At 45.5% G+C, this 18,457-nt stretch overlaps 1 protein-coding gene across 1 annotated transcript in view; it reads left to right on the top strand.

Annotated features, from left to right (window-relative positions):
• Positions 1 to 18,457, top strand: part of ELOVL6 (ELOVL fatty acid elongase 6) — a 59,396-nt gene that overhangs the window by 23,502 nt on the left and 17,437 nt on the right. Inside the window, exon 2 of the mRNA XM_038178820.2 lies at positions 11,893 to 12,024. Coding sequence (XP_038034748.1) covers positions 11,893 to 12,024 — 132 coding nt within the window. The remainder of the gene's footprint in view (positions 1 to 11,892; positions 12,025 to 18,457) is intronic.

The following is an 18,457-nucleotide window of genomic DNA, read 5'->3' on the forward strand; positions in this document are numbered from 1 at the left end:
ATGCAGCATGATTTGCAGCGAGCAGGAAGGCAAGCAGCAGCCATACATAGCCCTTCGTGCTCCCTGCTGACGACTGGCATGGGAATACAGTTTGTGAGTGACTCCTCCGGGTTACCAACACCAGAGTGCAGTCAGATGCGTAGTTCCCCTCGTGAGACACCCTTGTTTAACTCACCCTTGCAAAAAGGAATTTGTAGATGAGGGACAACTTGTTCAACTGTTTCTTTTTCACTCAATAAGCGATAAATAGGTACAGCGAACACACCCACAAAGGGAAGGGCAGCCTTGCCAACCAAATCAGCAAAGAACAATATTGAACATACAAAGAGAGATTTCGAGGAACCTCAGGGAAGGGGAACAGACGTTTTCAGCTGTTGTCTGCCCATGAGGAGGTCACAGAGAAGGAGAGATCGCTGCAAGTGAATCCCTTAGGAAGGGTTGTTCAATCAAGGAGAGGTACTGGGAGAGGGACCTGGGGGAGCAGGAGATCAAGTCACACTGTTAAAGCTATCGAGTTTTGCTGTCGGAGTTAGGTGTGGCAAATGACAAAAGCAACATCCAGCAGCGAACACACAGCTTTCCTGAAGTGCTGTGAACTGGAAGGGAATTTTCCATTAATGCCCTTGAGCGCTGGACCAGACCTAAGCACTTCTCTGGCAGTGGGAGAAGGCTGCGAACTCCCAGCTTCTCTGCAGTTTCACCAGCTATTTTGGCAGCCTTTGGCCTCCTCACTCTGTTAGTTCCCACTTGGCCTACGCAGGTAAAGAAGACGGGATACACATTTGTTTGTTATTTGATAGGCAGCAGAGCTGCTTTGCCTGCAGCGTTTCGGTTTGGCTGGGAGCTGCCGAGCTCTATTTCCCAGCTGTAGCAAGAGATGCTTACGCCCCGAGCAAGGGCTGTTCCCACTTTCCCCACCCCATAAGTTGCAGCAACCTATGCTCCTGCTGTTTGTTCGTGGTGTATTTACTGCCACAGACGGAGGACCCTGCAGAAGCACGGAGTGTGCTTTTCCTACGCGTGAATTAATGGGAACGGACAAAGGCTGTGGGGTCCCTTGGGATGCGAGATGGCTGAAGACTTGTCAGCATCAAGTGGTCAAAACTTGTGGTCACCAATATTTCCAGCGTGATAGCCAGGCTCCCTTTCTCACTCCTCTCTGCAAGCACAGTGTAGCACCAAGCCCTGCACTCTTTGCTCTGGCCGTGGTCCGTGGCAGTGCATAACCGCTGATGCAAACCGAGGCAAAAACCCAACACCTGCTCTGATTACAAATGACATATTTGCTTGCAACGGGCTAGCAAATAGTTTATTATTTCGTTACCAGAGACACGGTGTTGTCAGCCAAATCCGTGCACCGGTGCAGCGAAGCGTTTGAGTGAACACAAAGAAAAGCCGAGGAATCCAGGCACGGGCACAGCTCGGGCGGGTTGCCCAAGCGAGGCATTTCAACACTGCCTCTGTGCCACTGAGCTGCTGCGGAGCACTGAGCAAAGTCACCCTCGGCTGCTCCTGGGCAAAGCCCGGGGCTTCGCTGTGCCACCAAGGGACACGAACCAGCGGGGAGAGGGAGGCGCAGCTTCCCAAGCCCCATCTTCGACGCAGGCAAACCCTTTTGCACTTCGAAAGCAGAGTCTCCCGGAGTTTGGGTGTCTCTGTGGTGCTGGTGCCAGGGAACGCACGCTTTCCTCGCTTTCCTCACCTTCCCCCTTGCGTGAGAGTGAGCCCAGCCTGCCAGGCCTTGCTAATAGACATGTTGCAGGGACGCCTTGCAAGCCTACCTAAGGCACAGAGGGTTCCTTTTTTATTTATTTATTTGTATTTAAAGCCTGTGCAGTTCGCGCACGGTCCTTCAGATCAGCCACCCAGTGTGGGTGTCATAATAGCTTCGTCCCAGCCTGCGTGCTGGCGACTGTCTCGCTGCTGCTTTGTTATTTTATCATTTCATATGAATGCAAAGATCCTCAATCATGTAAAACACTCACTCCTTCCCCCTCTCCCTCCCAAATTAACCAAGGCTGAAAAATAACGCCGTATTTAAGCAGAGGCAGCAAAGCCTTTTTCCAGTCTCAGAAATGGAAATGACTTGTATAAGGCAGCTGCGGTATTTATTCTTTTTTTTTTTTTTAATGCAGGGAAGCATGTTTCCTTTTCATTTGTTAATTGTAAAAGCAAATTCGCCAAGGAGAGCCTGGTTAAACAAGTCTGGCATTGAGGGAAGAAAAGGCCCTGCCTTTGCTCTGTAGCTGCCTGACCTGACTCACAGCCACGGCACGGTGCGTGTGTTTCCTGGGGCTGTCTCCAATGCAATGTCCCCCAAACCCTTGGGTTTGGGGAGCCCTGGACAGAGGAGAGTTTCCAGGAGAGTTCACGCTGCCCAGAATGGGCCAGCACACGAGGATAAGTTATGCCAGCAACTCTTGGGACGTCAAGCCTGGATTCTGGGACCTTTCAGTTATATTAGCTGCTGGATGATTAAGTTTCATACCGGGACATTCTCATTTTGGCTGCAGGACGTATGCCACCAGTAAAATGTTTTAAAATGTCTCTGTATGCCATGGTGGGAAAGAGAAGCAGCTGCCTGAGAATATTTTCTCCGTTGGATAATTACAGCCACTAAATTCAGATAGGCCCATCACTGCTGGCTGTTTTTGTTATTAATTAAGGTAGAAATTCCTTGGTCCCTGGGAGCTCCCGGCTCTCGCTGACTGACACCTCCTGTCATCTGCAGATTTCAGCAGGGCTGACAGAAACGATTCTTGAGCCTTGTCAGAAGGGTGTAAGCCTAGCCCACCATGTGAGCTCCAAATTTAGCCAAATCCTTTGAATATAGTTTTACTCAAAAAAAAAAAATACACAGAAGTTTGCAGTCTTCCTTTGAATGCAAAGTTAGCAGTGCCGTTGGTTGGATCTACTACCTAGGGCCAGATGGTAGCGTGCTTACCTATTTGGTTAGTGAATCGGTTTTCTTTGTTATTTACCAGGAGCACTTGGTGCGTTACTGGTCGTATTGTTATCAGTCTTATTTGGTTACTATCAGTACTATAGGTAGTGTTTAGCAGGAGCGAGTGGGAAGCAACGTGGGACTTATCCTTCCTGCCATCCAAGCAAACAAGAGCGCTGTGGAGGAGTTAGCAGCGTGGCACAGCGCTACGGGGAGCGTGGCGTGTACCAGCACACTATTTAAATACACCTCCAAAGGAGAAGGAAACACCGGTGTAAGTAGTAAGAGCTGGTATGGCTGTGACTGGAGTCAAAGTCAAGTCCATTGCCTGGCTGGTGGCCACATAACGCCCTTGTTTTATGTAGGGCAAAAGCTACCGGGGTGGGGCGGGATGGGGAGCCGAGGCCGCAGCGTGCACTCGGCACCCTTCAGAAGTGTGGAGGAGCAGCTCAGCCACCTGGTTTTGTGCCAAGAGGCCTTTCTCTGCCGCTCTTCTCAGCCACATCAGCCATGCTGGCTAGCAAGAAGCAGCTTTTGCATTTCCAGGGGTAGCTGCGAGGCACAGGGGCACCCGTCTACGTTTGTCAGTCATTGATGCAGAAGCCAGGCAAATTAAAATAAATGGACAAAATAAAAACTGCGATGGGGAGGAAAGGTAGTCACTGTCACGGGCTCTTAGAGCAGGAATAAAACCTTTCCCCTTGGCGGTTTGGGTTTGAGACTGGCTGCCTTTTGGAAGACATGCTGTAGTGAAATCTTGGTGCGAACACCAAGTAATTGTGAAACTCTCTGCTCTGCATTTATACTGCTCTCAGAGCTGTTAATCTCAAAGCAGGCTACAGGTGAAGGGAAAGAAATAGAAAGGAAAAGCAGTAAGCATTAGCAAACTGCTCTAGGGTGTCAGGGAAGTGGAAAAACTTGTTGAATACACATTGCTGCACATTTTTCTCTGGGCGCTTGTGGCAGGCATGCAGTTGCGTTGATCATTGCCACCCTCAGAGAGATAGCATTTGCCTTTCCCAAGGAGAGAAACTTGAAAAGCACGCTGCTGTTCATGTGTATGGAGCACATGCGCACAGAACTGGAGTGCCCAGCCTCCAGGCAACCAGGCAAGAGGCACCAGTTTGCTGGTGCTCTTGTAAAAGCCATGGGAAAGAATGGGGTAAGGCTGCAGTGAGAACAAAAGGGCATTGTGCTATACCTGCTTTGTGACATAAACATGAATTTAGTAGTACCATGGCTCTTTACCAGAACAGTTTTCTTTCTTTCTTTCTTCCTTTTTTTTTTTTTTTTTTTTTTTTAACGGCTTTAAAGACCAGCCCTAAGTTAGTAAACCTGCCTTGGAGGGATGTTTGACAAAAGCCCAACAGTTACAGAGGGAATTGGTGGTGGACTATCCAATTAAAAAAAAAAAAAAAAAAAAAAAAGGATAAGGATAGCAAAAGGACTATGTTTGGAGATGCAAAACAAATTTTGGTTATGTGACCTTTGGGGAAAAACAAAGGTCGGATCATTTATTTAATTTCCCTACCTTCCTGGGAGACCACATTTTGTTTTAAAAGATCTGTAGTAGTATCACTGACATGCTAACAGAATTTTCTATCATTTACACTAATTGTGGTTTGTTTTTTTTTTGGTGTTTTGTTTTTTTTTCCTTAATGACCATTATCATTAAATTCTGACTGTTACGTTTAAATTGTTTAAAAAGAGTTTTATTTCCTTCCTTTGGTCTATTCATCCGTGTGCCCTGAGGAGCTGAATGTCAATTACTGCTCCCTCCTGGCCAGCCCCTTTTTCCTTCTTGCAGTACCGTGTGTGCAGCCACTTCCATCCTGGCCCATGTTCACATCCACGCGTTTTCCTTTGGGCACATCCCGTTTTAACAGGCCCTCTCTGATCAGGATGTGCTCCTCTCCATGTGTACATAGCACTTTAACGTTACGCTTGCTAATCCTGTAGTAACCTGGGTTCTTTATGCTGCGATGGAAAGTGAGATACTGCTAAGCAGTTTAGCATCCCATCTAATTAGGTGAGGTGGTGACTAAGGGCAGGGAACAGCCGAGCCCTTGCGGGTGGAAGCAAAAGGAAAGACCCAAACCCTTTGGCTGGGCAGAGCTGGCAGGTCCCGTCACCTCTAATGAGGTGCCTGTGCCAAGCATGAAGTTTTAGGCAGGGGTGGAAAGCCAGGACAAGCCGTCATAACCATATTGCTGACAGGATATAGATAAGCCACATTAATACCGTGTACTTTGTACTGCCTTGTGCCACTCCTGCTGCTTTATGCCTGTCGTTGCAGGCTGGCTCGGGACTGCAAATAAGATGTTTGCATTAAAAACAGCCTGGCTGTGGGGTTAATTGAGGAAGGGGTGCTGGGGATCGCACGGTGTTTGCCGTGTTCCTGCCCCATCACCATGTCCACCACAGGTTTTAACAATGTCATCCCGCCACCTGCATTTCATCTAAATTAGGCCCTGAGAGCTGTGACCATAACGAGAAAATCACTTCTGATTTTCCATTGGCAGTATTTCTCAGGGTGTTTTACATTTCCTTCCCCAGTCAGCTTATCTGGGTTCAGAGCAGCTTGCCTCTTCCTTTATCTGTGCAACGGCCTGTTTCAAAGGTACTGATTTTACTGATCTCAAGTTGGCCAATTCTGGATTGAATGAGGAAGCTACAGGTCATGGCCAATGACGCGGGAATGCTGATGGGCTGGAAGTAGTAGGAAATTTATTAATGTATTACTCCAGGGACGGAAGCCTCCACTGGGATGAAAAGTGTGAAATTCTTACATAAGTAGCTGTGAAGTTTACTTCATGAAAGTGTCACTCAGTCATGATTACCGATCATTACATACTAATGATTCCCTGCTGGTGGCTGTGTGGCACAAGTGGCGGCCCGTGGTGTTGTAAGGAGGCAGCAACGTGTAAACCTGCCTTGTGGCTACTCCAAACTTCTCTCTGTTGCAAGTTTTGAGCACTGCTGAAACACCCTTATGTTTTCTCTGACCTGCTACCCAGCTATTTGGAGATGTTCTCTGGTTTAGAGAGGTGGCTGAAAAGATTGCCCCATTTTTTCTGGTCTTTGCTAGTTTCCTGTCAGTCAGGAGTTAGGCCTGCACCTTCTCCATCGGCGTCCTTTGTCCTTAATCTCAGCAGTAGACGAAGGTCAGATGTCTTGAGATTTTATTAGATACATCAAGCAGTTCTTGACATCATGCATCAAAAGGAACTGCAGGACCGGTCGGAGCAGGTAGCTGTTCTCCAGGTGACCTGATTTTTCTTCACTGATAGATAATGAAAAATATTCCTTCGTTTCTTTCTCAGCCCCAAATGGCCTTTTTTGTGAACTCTGTTCTCTCCCACCTCCTCCACGGGTCAGTAAGTATTTAAAAGGTTAGAAAGCAAGACACTTTACTCCTCAGCTCCATTGCTGGGATGTCACTGGTACCAGTATCCCCCTTTAATCAGGCCTAGGCCACAAAATGGCGTCTCTGGCGCGCTCAGATCCCTCTCTCTGGGTCTAGGTCTTCAGATGGGGAGGAGAAGTCTGGAGAGTGTATATTCTAATTTTCTGTGCTTTTCAGGCGTCCCCCCAGTTTGGCTTCCTCTGGGATAATCTAAATTTTGCCAGCACTGAAAGAGTTATGAAGTGATCCTGTCCAAAGAGATGTAAGGGCTTATTTGTACAGGACGCGTGGCTGCCCTGTTTCTACGGTTACACTCTGCTCCAGAGGAGAATCTGACATGTCCCTTTTGGCTGGGAACCCTCTCAGGAAAATCAAAATGTTTTTTGTTTGTTTGTGTTTTGCAATCCAGTGGCAGTTGTACCAACATCATTTTGAGGTAGTGTTGCAGAAGGCTGGAAGGGAGCAACGTTTGCTGGAACGTCTTTTAGGACAGACAGAACAACAACACACCGCTTACTTGCAGTCACTTCATTTTTCCTGTTTCATTTTGAACAACTACTTTTTTTTTTTTTCCCCACTTCAATATCTTTTGAGATCCAACAGTTACTATTTCCACAACTATTGCATGTGCAAAGGCAGAGAGACCTGACCTCACTGCAGCGCACAGGCATTCCTGCAGATGCAGGGGCAAAGGTAGTGTTAGTAAAGTATTCTTGCTGATGCATTATTTCTAGTGTTGTGTTGTGTCCTGTTAAATAAATATCCGTCCCCAGAGCGGTGACTCAAGCAGCACTTGCCTATACAGATAACATTCATGAATTGCTTCAGGGGTCCTCCTGCATCTGAAGGCCTTACGTTGATGTACTACTTGAAGTATAAATGTATTAAATACCATAGCCATTGATTCATTTGATCAGATAAAAAAGATCAAATGAACAAGGCGATGTGGAGACCTTGTTATTTTCAGGCCTTGTCTCTATGAAATACCTCCATGTGCATCAACCTTAACTGCTTCCAGGTGAGACCTGTGTACAGCGTGGCTTTAACTGGGAGAGATGTAGGTTAGTAGTCCCCGAGTTCACTTGTAGTTGAGTGTGTTTACTAGCTCCAGGTTTTTACTGTAGAGGCCAGAGGTTTAAAATTACGTTGACGAAATTAGGAGTGAAAGTGCTGTAGCTTTTCATCAGAGCTGCAGTGCCTGTGACCTACATTAATGGCCTAGGTCTCTGCCATCGCTTCAGCAATTGCGTGAAAGCCCCAGCAAAGCCTGGAGAAACCCACAGTGGGCCCAACGGGACACTCTGCTGCTACTACCTCTGGTAACCACAGGTCTCTGCATTAATTTCCATTGCTGGGTAGTTTCCTTTCCATGTCTGTGCTAGGTAAAAGCACATAGGTGACCACCATCACCCACCATCTCCACCAGATGGGTCCCCATTCAAAACACAGTGTAGAAGTGGAGGAAATCTGGGACAGAGCCAGAGACGAAGCTGCTTTGCCTTCAGTGATAACAAACTTTTCTAAACCCACAGTTCTGAAACTGTCTCGTTTCAAAACCCACAGATTAGGGGACTGTTTTCTGAAGTCCTTTCCATTTGAGGAGTAATTTTCTGTCGTGTTGATGCTGATATGTGGTGTATACATTTTAAAGGTTTTATGATTTGTTCCATTAAGCCTATATGAGGTTATAAAGATGAAGAGACTTCATGTCCTTCAGAGCTGAGTTTGCCTCTTCCATGTAAAAAAAATCATCCCTGAATTTTAACTTCATTTTCTCACCTTTACACAGCTACACAGCTCTTACATTTCCCCTACAGGGGGAAAGCATGGAAAAAAAATAAAAAACTGTTGTTGTTTTCTTCCCTAGCTGCATACATCATGGTTTATAGCTTACAGGGCTCAGGTGGGTATGGCCCTTTGCAGCCAGACCCTGCCTCCCCAGAAATCATGCCCACGCAGGCTGGCCGATGAGGAACAGGGACTATCTGTAGGTCCTCTAGAGGTATCTCTAGCCCCTGCCCAGTGCTCCTTGAGAGGCAGGTTTTGGAGATCAGGGGACCGGCTGATCACGCTGAGATGCGTCCCCGTACACTCCCCAGTAGCCTGTTACGTCAACGAGCATCACCAGTGAGTCACCTACGCGTGTCTGACTGTCGTCCGTGCTGCTCTAAATATAAATGTCAAAGGATGTTTAGCTGTGGGAGTAAATCACACTGCCTTGGCGTGTGCCTAGCAGACCGGTCTTCCTCGTCTCCATTTCCCAGTTGCTCCATCATGAGGGCTGGCATGGTCGATGGGAAGCGAGGGCAGAAGCGCAGATCAAGCCCAGGAGCACGGGTTGTGTTTCCATATGCAGATCTGACACATCCACACGTTGCGTCTCTTTGTGCTGTTCTGTCAGAGCTGAATTTAGGAAGAGGGAGAGAAAGGTTTGCTTTGACAGTGTTTCTGAAGTAGACACCCTGAGAGACTGTGAAGCGTTTTTGCAGTTTTTGCACCCTTTTTTTTTTTGTACATACAGAAGGTGTGATATTTAAACAAGCATCAGAGAGAAAGCAGCTTTGCCAAGGCTACCAGGCGCTGCTGGTGGACTGCAGACGTGGATGTGCTGTGTGATGTACACTGGTTTCGGCTGAAGCACTGTAATTAGGCTCTCAAGTTTGGAGTTTCAGTAAAAAACACGATTGCTTGTTATTGTTTTTTGCTGAAAGCTGTGAGAAACAGGTAAGGAAAGCGTCCTATCTGTCATCTTACGAAGCATCCTGCATTTTTCTTATCCTTTTTTTAGTGAAATCTATTATTTCACAAACGCAAATGAAATGCCGATGAAGAATGTCAAAAGAAAAACATCAGAAGGCTGAAATTGCCTGTTTCCTTGCCAGAAGCACTCTGCTCTGGCAACTGCAGTGTGGTTTTTTTTTACCTGTTGTGCTCCCTTAACAGTCTGTGCAGAAGTGGTAATGAATTTAAGAATGAGCTCTGCCGGTGCAAAGTACATACGTCTTGATAAGAAACATTTCTAAAAACCCATAGAAGGTAAATAGAGGTGGAGAACACTGCTTCACTTTCCTGTGCCCCTGCTGAATGCTGTTAGGGGGGTAATCCTGTGTTATGTTAGAGCTGATTGTTAATAGATCAGCAAAGGTTGTCCTTTGAGTGTTCTTACAAGGTTTTTCCTTAACCATTAAAGAAAATGCTTTGGAAATATTGTATTTTATAGTCCATACCTATGTCAGTTTACTCATTAGCGTCAGAGAGAGCTACAATAGTGACTCAGGCTGCTATTTTCGGGATAAATAAATGACAGCAGTGCAGCTGGGCTGCAGCCCCTCGCCAGAGGCACAGCAGTACTCAGGGCTCTCTCGCTTCGTGTCAGAGGTGCCAGGATGGCTCATGCCGTTGTGCACAAGGCTCACCGCAAGGCCTCAGTCTGTCATTTTTGAATGCTGTGGTATTTTTCATACTTACAGGATTTCATAAATCAACTTCTTCTGCCTCCCTCCTCTCAATCAGTTATTTTTTCCTTTTTTTCTTTCCTGCCTCCATTGCTCTTCTAATGAAGGATCTGAGCTCCTAAAAAGCACATCAGTGCACAAACTTCCGTCCGTGAGGATGCAATAAAACACAAAACCTCTCTTCAGTGTTCACCGTGTAAAGGGAGAACCAAACACGGTGGCCTGTGGCCCCGATGATGACAATACAGCCTGGCCCTGCTGGGGGATTTTTGGAGGACATGACCAAAGCTCTGTGCAGTGTGGGCAGCCCAAGTCCTCCATCAGTGTGCCCCTGGATGCAAGAAGCATCAAAACATCCCTCACCTTTTCAGCCTGTAGCTCCAAAATCTGCATTCCCCTTTTCGCAGTGACCCCAGACTGAGCAGAGCATCCTACAGCTTCTCTAGAAAATTCCCCTGCCTCCCTTTTGGGGGAACGAGCTGGCACCTTTAACTGCAAAGCATGGAGTTGTATTCAGTATAGATAGTACTTAGTCCCCGAAGTCTGAAAATGTAGGAAGGTGGGAGACAACTGTGAGAAACAGAAATGCCAGAAAAATGTGGAGGATTTGGCAGCCTTGTCTTCGTGTCTACCCTGCAGCACAGCGTTGACGACAAACACATGAATGTGCTAGCGCTGAAGCTACTGGATGCGAGTCTGCCACTGCGTTACTTTGGGGGATTTTTTTTTTCTTTGAAGTTTCAAGGTTTATTTACTTATATATATATATATTTTTTTTGCTGGTGTTCTGCTCTGTTTAGTTTCTCCAAACTGTAGTAATGCAGTAACTCTAGATAGTAGTACTGACACGTTACAGTGCAGCCTGCTCCCCGCGTGCCGTCGAGCTGCAGCTCTTGTAGCCGTGTAGCTGCTGACCTCATTCAACTGACTGAATATCAGGGGAGTCCCCTCCTGTCCCGTAGCCCTAAAGTTTTGCCTCAACAGCTGGGCACATCAGTATGAGCAAGGTTGGAGCTGTTCGTCGCTCCCCAACCTGGTTAGCAAACATTTGCTCACCTCCAGCCGCGCCGAACTGCAGTTGTGCCATCAGATTAATGAATTCTTGAGCGTGTTTGTGTCTTTCTCTTGGGGATGCAGAAAGAACCAGCACCTCCTGGTACACAGCCGTAGTCTGCTGATATTTGTGTATATAATTACAGCTTTTGTAGAGAAAAATGTGTTCCTAAATATATAGCCACCCAGTCAGGGCAGGCCACCTGCCTTGGAGCCGTGCATTAATGGTGCATTAAGTATTACTCAGTGTAACAGAGTGATGTGTGGGAAGGAATCCCAGACTGAGTCTATTTTTGACCTCTGATGGTTGATCTCAATGAGTTACAGCAGCAGAGTTCAAATGCTTGCTGCTTATTGCTGAGCTGGGCTGCTAGCAGGCGGTTTTAAAAATTAGGCTTGCAATTTTACCAGTATCACTGAGGTTCCTCTGCAGAGCCCTGCTCAATCTTTCAGCACATTCACTGGATTTCTTGAGCCGACCATTGAAAGAGGGCAACCCCGCTCGGCGTCGTTGCAGCTTCATGGGGCTGGTGGTGCTCTGCTGCTCGTGGATCTCTTCCTATTGGGTTGTGATGCTCAAGGCCTTTAAGTGTCTTCTTGGAGGAAACAGTGGGAAAGAAAGTGGCCAGGTAGCACAAAATATGATATGACAATAGTGAATGAGCCACGAAAAAAACAGTTGGTACAAAGTGTTGACCGTGTTGTGTTTGTGGAGGTGTGTCTGGGCAGAGGACCCGCATGGGCTATGCTGCGTCTATAATTTTCACAGAAGAACAGTCTACACAAACTGGGACAGATGAGGAACCAAATTTGGCTCTCCTTTTCCAGGAGAACTGCAGTTTTGCTTGCAGGAATACCTAGACCTACGTGCAGGCGTGTAGGTTGGTGCAGTAACAGGGTCTCTACTGGGCTGCAGGAACGTCCTCAATGGAGTTTCCTTCCACAGAAATGCACGAGCACGTGGCACTTATCTTCTATTTGTCTGGTACTAACGCAACACTTGACAGGTGCTTTTTTTTTGTTTTGTTTTGCAGGAAGAAATCATTCCTATTTTCAGCACTGTACGCTGCCTTTATATTTGGTGGCCGGCACCTAATGAACAAGCGAGCAAAATTTGAACTGAGGAAACCACTAGTGCTCTGGTCCCTGAGCCTTGCCGTCTTCAGGTAGGCATCTCTTCACACCCACTGCTTCCGACAGTAGTCTCTGAAAAGAGTTTTGTTTTCTTCAGATGCAACTGTAGTGCTAGTAAGGCAACAAGCTCAGCCAGAAATGGAGTTTTTTTTGTTCTGCTGCTCAGGGCTATGTCCTGATCCATTCCTCACCATTGAAATGGTCCTCTTTGGCTTGCTGGATCATACAGCATTAGAGAGGAGAGAAATCAATAATGTTCTTGAAGAATAAAGTTTGGGGAAAAAAAAAAAAAGTAAGAACAGGAGAAAAAGCACATATCGTTGCAGTAAATTTACCACGCAAACTACAAATGGAAATAAACACATTCAGATGCTAGTCTTGTTCTCACGTGCTAGTTGGTATCAGGTTTATATGGGTGTTTCTATGGAATATTTAGTCAAGACTCTGATCTCCATTACAATGAGGTAAACCTAGACCTCCCTGGCTGAGATCAAAACCTGGCTTCTGGGTATTCCATCAGAAGCAAAGAGCTTTTGAAAACAGCAGAAGGGTGGCTCAGCAGGGAAAAGGCTGTGTTTTAGTGCTGCACACCTCTCTAGTTCCGTGTTGCCCCTGTACCATCAGGTTTGCATTCTTCATCGTTCCTAAAGTCAGGAATAAAACCGACCAACCCAAATTCCACTTTATCTGCTTAATATGTTATTTTTTAATAAAACAGAATATCAACAAACAAATGAACAAATACTTTTAAAAATAAGCTTTACAAACACACAAACTATTCATAAAATTTACAGTACACACAAGACCTGAAGATTGTCATTCATTTCAATGCCTGTTGGGAGTGGACATTATAGTTCACCCTACAGTACAGAAACCATTTGGAAACCATTATCAAACACTGCTGCCCATATTATTTTCTAATACCTTTTTAATAATTACTGACTAGTTCACAGGCGAATAATGCAGATTTGCTTACTGAGCAGCTCTGAATGTTGAATGAGTTTCTGCAGGAAGGGAGTAGTTTGAGCTGAGAGTTGCTACAGAACAAAATGAGGACTGGAGAAGTTTGTTTCCTTTACCTTCGTGTATTTATTTCCTTTCATGTCCAAAATTATTCTGTCACACTGGTTCTTCCTAAAACTTGACCAAGGGAAAATAAAATGTGTTTTTAACTTGTCTCATTCAGCTAGGACCTGCTACCAGTAGAATTTTTGACTGTGTTGGCTTGATTTTAATAGTTCATAGATTCCTTATAAAAAATATATATATTTTATATATATATATATATATATATGTATAAAATAGTGCCGACAAAGCTTTGAGCATTCTGGATAACTTTAAGAGCAAGTTCTAATACTGCAAAATGTATAATTTTTGTTTAGTGGCATTTGGTGCTGTGCTTCTGGCTTTGTGTCTAGTAGAGTTTTGCTGTTAGTGTCCTGTACACAGTTGCCATCTTTCGCTGAATTTCAGCAAGTGTTGAATTGCTTCCCAGGTGGCATGTCATCTGTGTATCGCTTTGCAGAGTGATTTGTAGCCAGCTGGATTCCAAAGTATATATTCCAATTACACTTTCCTATCGAGCATAGCCACTAGAAAGCAGCTGACGTTTGCAAAGCAGTTGTAGTTCAATTCCCGATCTGCAGGCAGGAAGCGTGATTTCAGAACTGCCCTTTGCAGAGGGTCACTAGCATCATTTTTAAAACCACCCTACTTTGGGGTGGCTCTGTGGCCGACGTGCACGGTGTGGGGCTTGTAAGCAATTTCACTAATTAGTTACCTAGCGAAGTCAAAGCAACGCGCTCATCAACAGCAGCAATAGACACTACATTGTGAAAGTGCTGCGTAGGTGGACTGAAAACATTCAGGCTGAATCAACACGTTCATTACTTGCAAACTGGAGTTTCCCATCATAATCAAATGAAATATCCATCGCACGGCCTGCAGCAGCTGCTGAGGGAGTCTGGCTAAGATCTGAAACGTGGACTTCATCTTTGTGAAGCTGCAGGCTGCCGGCATGAACCGACCACAGAGACCACCTTCTCCTGGCAGCACAGGCACTTGTGCTGAGCCCTGCTTCTGCAGGTGAGAAGCACTTACCAGCCTGAGAGAGATTCACCCCCGTGGGATTTGCTTCCTCAAGTTGTACTGCTCCAGGGATGTCCCTGAGCACTGCAGAGCTTTCAACCTTCATCAGAAAATGAGATGGCGGGGGTGGAAAGGAGATGGAGGAACCCTAAGTGTGAGACATTCAGACTACATGGAGCATTTAAGCTGCTGGATTTGCTTTTGGAGACCAGTGGATTATAAGAATAAAGTTTTGCTCTTCTGAGGGCATGATGTTTACAACAAGGCAGAGCACGAAACCTCCTTAGCTTCTGCAGTAACATGCAATCCCATACAAACCAACCCAAACACAACACCCCTTCACATCTTAAAAGAGGAAGTGCACTTCCATTCAATTTTCAGAGAGAATTCAAAGAGAATTGTCATTAAAACCTGACGTGGAGGGTTGCTATGAGAAGTGTTAATTGGCACAGTGATCTCCTGGCGTTTCCCCGTGGCTGTCCTTGCTAGGGCCAGCAGTCACTCCCAGCCTTACAGGCGCTGGTAGCCAGCTCTACTAGACTTTGAATGCCGTCAACTTTCAGTGTAACTTAGTGTTACTTTCCCTTTTTTTCTGGCTCCTTGCATGACTGGGTCTTTCATTTAGATACACTTAGTCTGAAAGACATTTCTGCTTCCTTTGAAGGTCCGTTTGGATAGATTTATATGCTATTGTTCCACCTGCAGACTCACTATAGATCCAGGAAAATACTCCTCGGTTTTAAGTCTTCCCTGCTAGCGTTTGAAATTCTCTGACTTTTACACTACCTTTCAGAAATTGTAAGTATTGTGTCTGCAGTGAATGGTTGTAATGAGGAAGAAAAACCAGCCTGGAGAGCCCTCCGTGTTCTGTCTCAAGGTCAGAGTGAGCCTTTTTTTCAGAGTCCTTGTTTATCTCTCTTCTTACCATTTTACCTACTTCAGAAATCATCAGAAATAGTAACATTTAGCAGAGGCTGGAAAAATGTGTTCTGGACTTAAAAAAGAAAAAAAAAAGGGAAATCGCCTGCCAGGCAATGACCTGGCCCTCCTTCACAATGCATCCTGCCCGCCTTGCTTTTGCCAAGATCATTTAAATGTGGTAGCAGCTCTGGTAGGAAACTTGCCACGCCTGTACACAAACAAAACAACTACACCACCCTAGCGAGCTTGCTGAGCATTCAGAGTGAGTTTTGTGTCAACACTGGCAGCCAGCAGGATTTGTGAGGCAGAAAAGCAGCTTTATTTCCCTTTGGAAGCTATCAGCTAGTTTCGAACATTTTGTCTCTGGGATAAGGTTACTGCTGCTCCATGAATACCTCTGTAAAGGCAGCAACACTAAAGCTTGCTTTTCGCTTTGAAACCACTGTGAAAACACGATCTTGTAAGGCTTTTGTTGAGAAATTAGTTTGGGGTATTCTGGGGGCTTGTTCTTCTTTTTCCTGCTGGCAGGTTTGTTGAGCTGTTTCAGGCACTGAGGATTTGTTGTGTGACATGACGTGGCTTTGTTTTTGTTTTTCCATTTTATACACTTTAATTAAGAGTTTGCACCCATCCTGTTGTGCTCTGAGGTTCTGCTGGAGCAGCTCTGTGCTCTTCCGTGTCAGTGGGAGCCCGGTGTTAGGGAGCTGACACAAATGCTCCTTTCTCAGACTGGTAAGACCCCAAGGAAACTGTTGCTGATCCACCTACACATCAAAGTGAGTGCCAGCTCTGTATTTCTGAATATTTCCAGCGGTTAAAAACCTGCAAAAACACAATTAATTTGAATTGCCAGTTCTGTGTACGTGCTACTTTGAACATAAAGTTAGGGTCGTTCACTGACACCAAAGAATTTCTTAGTGAGAGCATATCAAAAGTATCATGCTGGCATCTCTAGGAATCAGCAGAGCTGCAACCGGGGCTCTCGCAGGAGGATACAAAGTCATTAACACGTGTTTTCATTGCAGCTCAGCTGGATTTGTGTAGTTCCTTTAGTGGGCCTTCGAGTCTGTGTATGGGTAACATCGCCACCGAGCAGCTCGCTCAGGGCAGCTCCTTCACGCAAGACAACAGCGTGGCACAGTTTCCACTCACTCTCCATCCTGAAAGGGCTGCCAACAGAAGAATCAGGGTCAGGGCACTAACTAGTGATAGCAAAATGTTGTTCTCCCTAAGGAACATGGTCACATCGATAAAGGAGAGAAGGAAGCTAAAGCATCCAACGTGATGCTGTTGTATGTAGGGAGAAGCTAAACTGGTGCCATGACAGGTGTGAGCTGTCTTTGTCAAGCCAAACCACACACTTGTGCTAATGCTATCATCATCGGAGATCACGCAGATTCCAGTCCAGCTTCAGCTGTACTTTGTAGCCACAGTGAAAATCAATTCATGTCAGCACAGGGTTTGCAGATATCTTTCTTCTTGGGAAATCCGCTGTCTCAAAGGAGTTGGAGTGGTATCAATGGCCACTAGCTGCTTGCCACAAAGCCTCAGAAGTGAAATATCTCAGCAGCAGCATTTCTTGTATTTGAAAGGGAAAACCAGAAAGTCTCCCTGGAAGAAGGTGACTCACTTTTCTTTCATAAGCCTGCTGTAATGGGTTTCTTTCTGCAAGCACAGCAGCATTTTGTGGAACGGTGTGCACTTGTTCTGCAGAGAGCTCCCAACATAACCCAAAAGGAAAAGAAAAAGAAGAATGAACATAAGTTTATGAACAGGAGTCCAATTGCTTGGATTTGTGACTCTGAAATACACTCCAGTTATCACGCCTCATACACAAGAAAACTGAGGAACAGTGATTCAAGGTTTGCCATTCACAGAGCCTCGCCATGGAGATTAAAACCCAACTTAATTTCACATGGTGCTGAGCAACCCCTCAAAATCTTAAAACATTCTGAAATTTTACGTGGGTCCCGAAAGTACATTCACAGAGAAAATGAACTAATGAAAGGGCAATATTTGCCAAATAGCATTACGATTAATGAGTGGCATTTGAGGTGAAATATCTTCTCTCTCTCGCAGTTAAAAGCACGAGGATGCCATATGAAGTATTCCCCGTATTTGCAAAGCGCTGATGCATGTTTTCAACAAGACATGGGTCAGAACCCAAATTAATGAAGTGCTTAATATACACCTAGCAATTTATTTCAGCTGGGCCGTTGTGAGCCTGCCTGATTTTTTTTATGCAACAGCTGTTGGATACATCTTTTTAATTACCACTTCGGAGCAAAAGTTGAAAATGGGGTGAACAGCAGTTCAGAGTGGTTGGAGAGAAACAAAAACCCCTTGGATGATAACATAACAGTTTAAAAAGAAAAAACATTTTCTGTTTAGCTAAACTGTAATCCCAGTAGGGAAATACAAACAGTGCTGTGTAGGGTGAATTTATAAATTGCAAAGAAATGCTGGCTGGCATTACAAATACAGTGTAAGGGTGATAAAAATGTACGGACTAAGAGCAATAAAGTACTGTCAAGAAGACATATGTCCAATATGTACCTTATTTATTCCAAGTAAGAAGAGCATCCCATGACAAATGTCTTTTTCCCAGAAGTGTGCTTGATGCCATGTGACAAAAAGATGCGCTCATCCTTTTCTGAAATCTCATCTTTTTGTTCATGCTGCTGTTACAACTGTGCCCTATGTTGTGTCTGTCAAAGTTACTTTGAATATTAAGTTTTTACTGTTTTTACCTTATCAGGTATGATTAAAAGTAAATCAGGGATTCGCTGTGAGACCTGGCTGATGCTAGTTTAAAGGAGGTACGGATAGCGTTGGCTAAACAATTGCTGTGGAAAGCTCTTTTTCCAGTGCTGCTGCACTTGCTTGGCCCTACGCTGTCCGCTCTCTCAGGCAGTGAGAGATCTGTCAGTCTGTTTGGCACCTGAAATTATATTTTTCCTGCAAAATCTTCCTGCTCCAGACCACAGGAGTGCCCTGCTCAAAGCACGGCCCCCTGGAAGCGGACGTCTTCCCTCAGTTTTAAATTGAGGAGGGAACTGTGCTAGGGAGAAAGTAGCCTCGGTGCCTGCCTCGCAGCCTCTCCGCGATCACCAGGGAACAGAAATCTCCCCGCGATGCCTTCTGAGTGAGTCCCCGACAGCTTATGCCTGTTGGATACATTCAGCTCTTCCTCTAAGCAAATGTGTTTGCCATTTACCAGCTGCGGGCACCCGGAGATCTCAGCATCTCTGGACGCTCACAGGAGCACTGCTGCAGGGAGGATGGAGTGAAAAGGGAAGAGGAATGACTCCAGGCCTGCGACTGCCATTTAATTTATGGATCGGAGCAGCTCATTACAGCCATATTATAACTTTTAGCTTCTTTAAGCCTTCTTTATTCTGTCAAACGCTAGTCTTTATCTGTAACTTAGATTGAGTTTGATTTGTTATCAGCCTG

Source organism: Anas platyrhynchos, chromosome 4, assembly GCF_047663525.1.
Source record: "Anas platyrhynchos isolate ZD024472 breed Pekin duck chromosome 4, IASCAAS_PekinDuck_T2T, whole genome shotgun sequence".
NCBI lineage: Eukaryota > Metazoa > Chordata > Aves > Anseriformes > Anatidae > Anas > Anas platyrhynchos.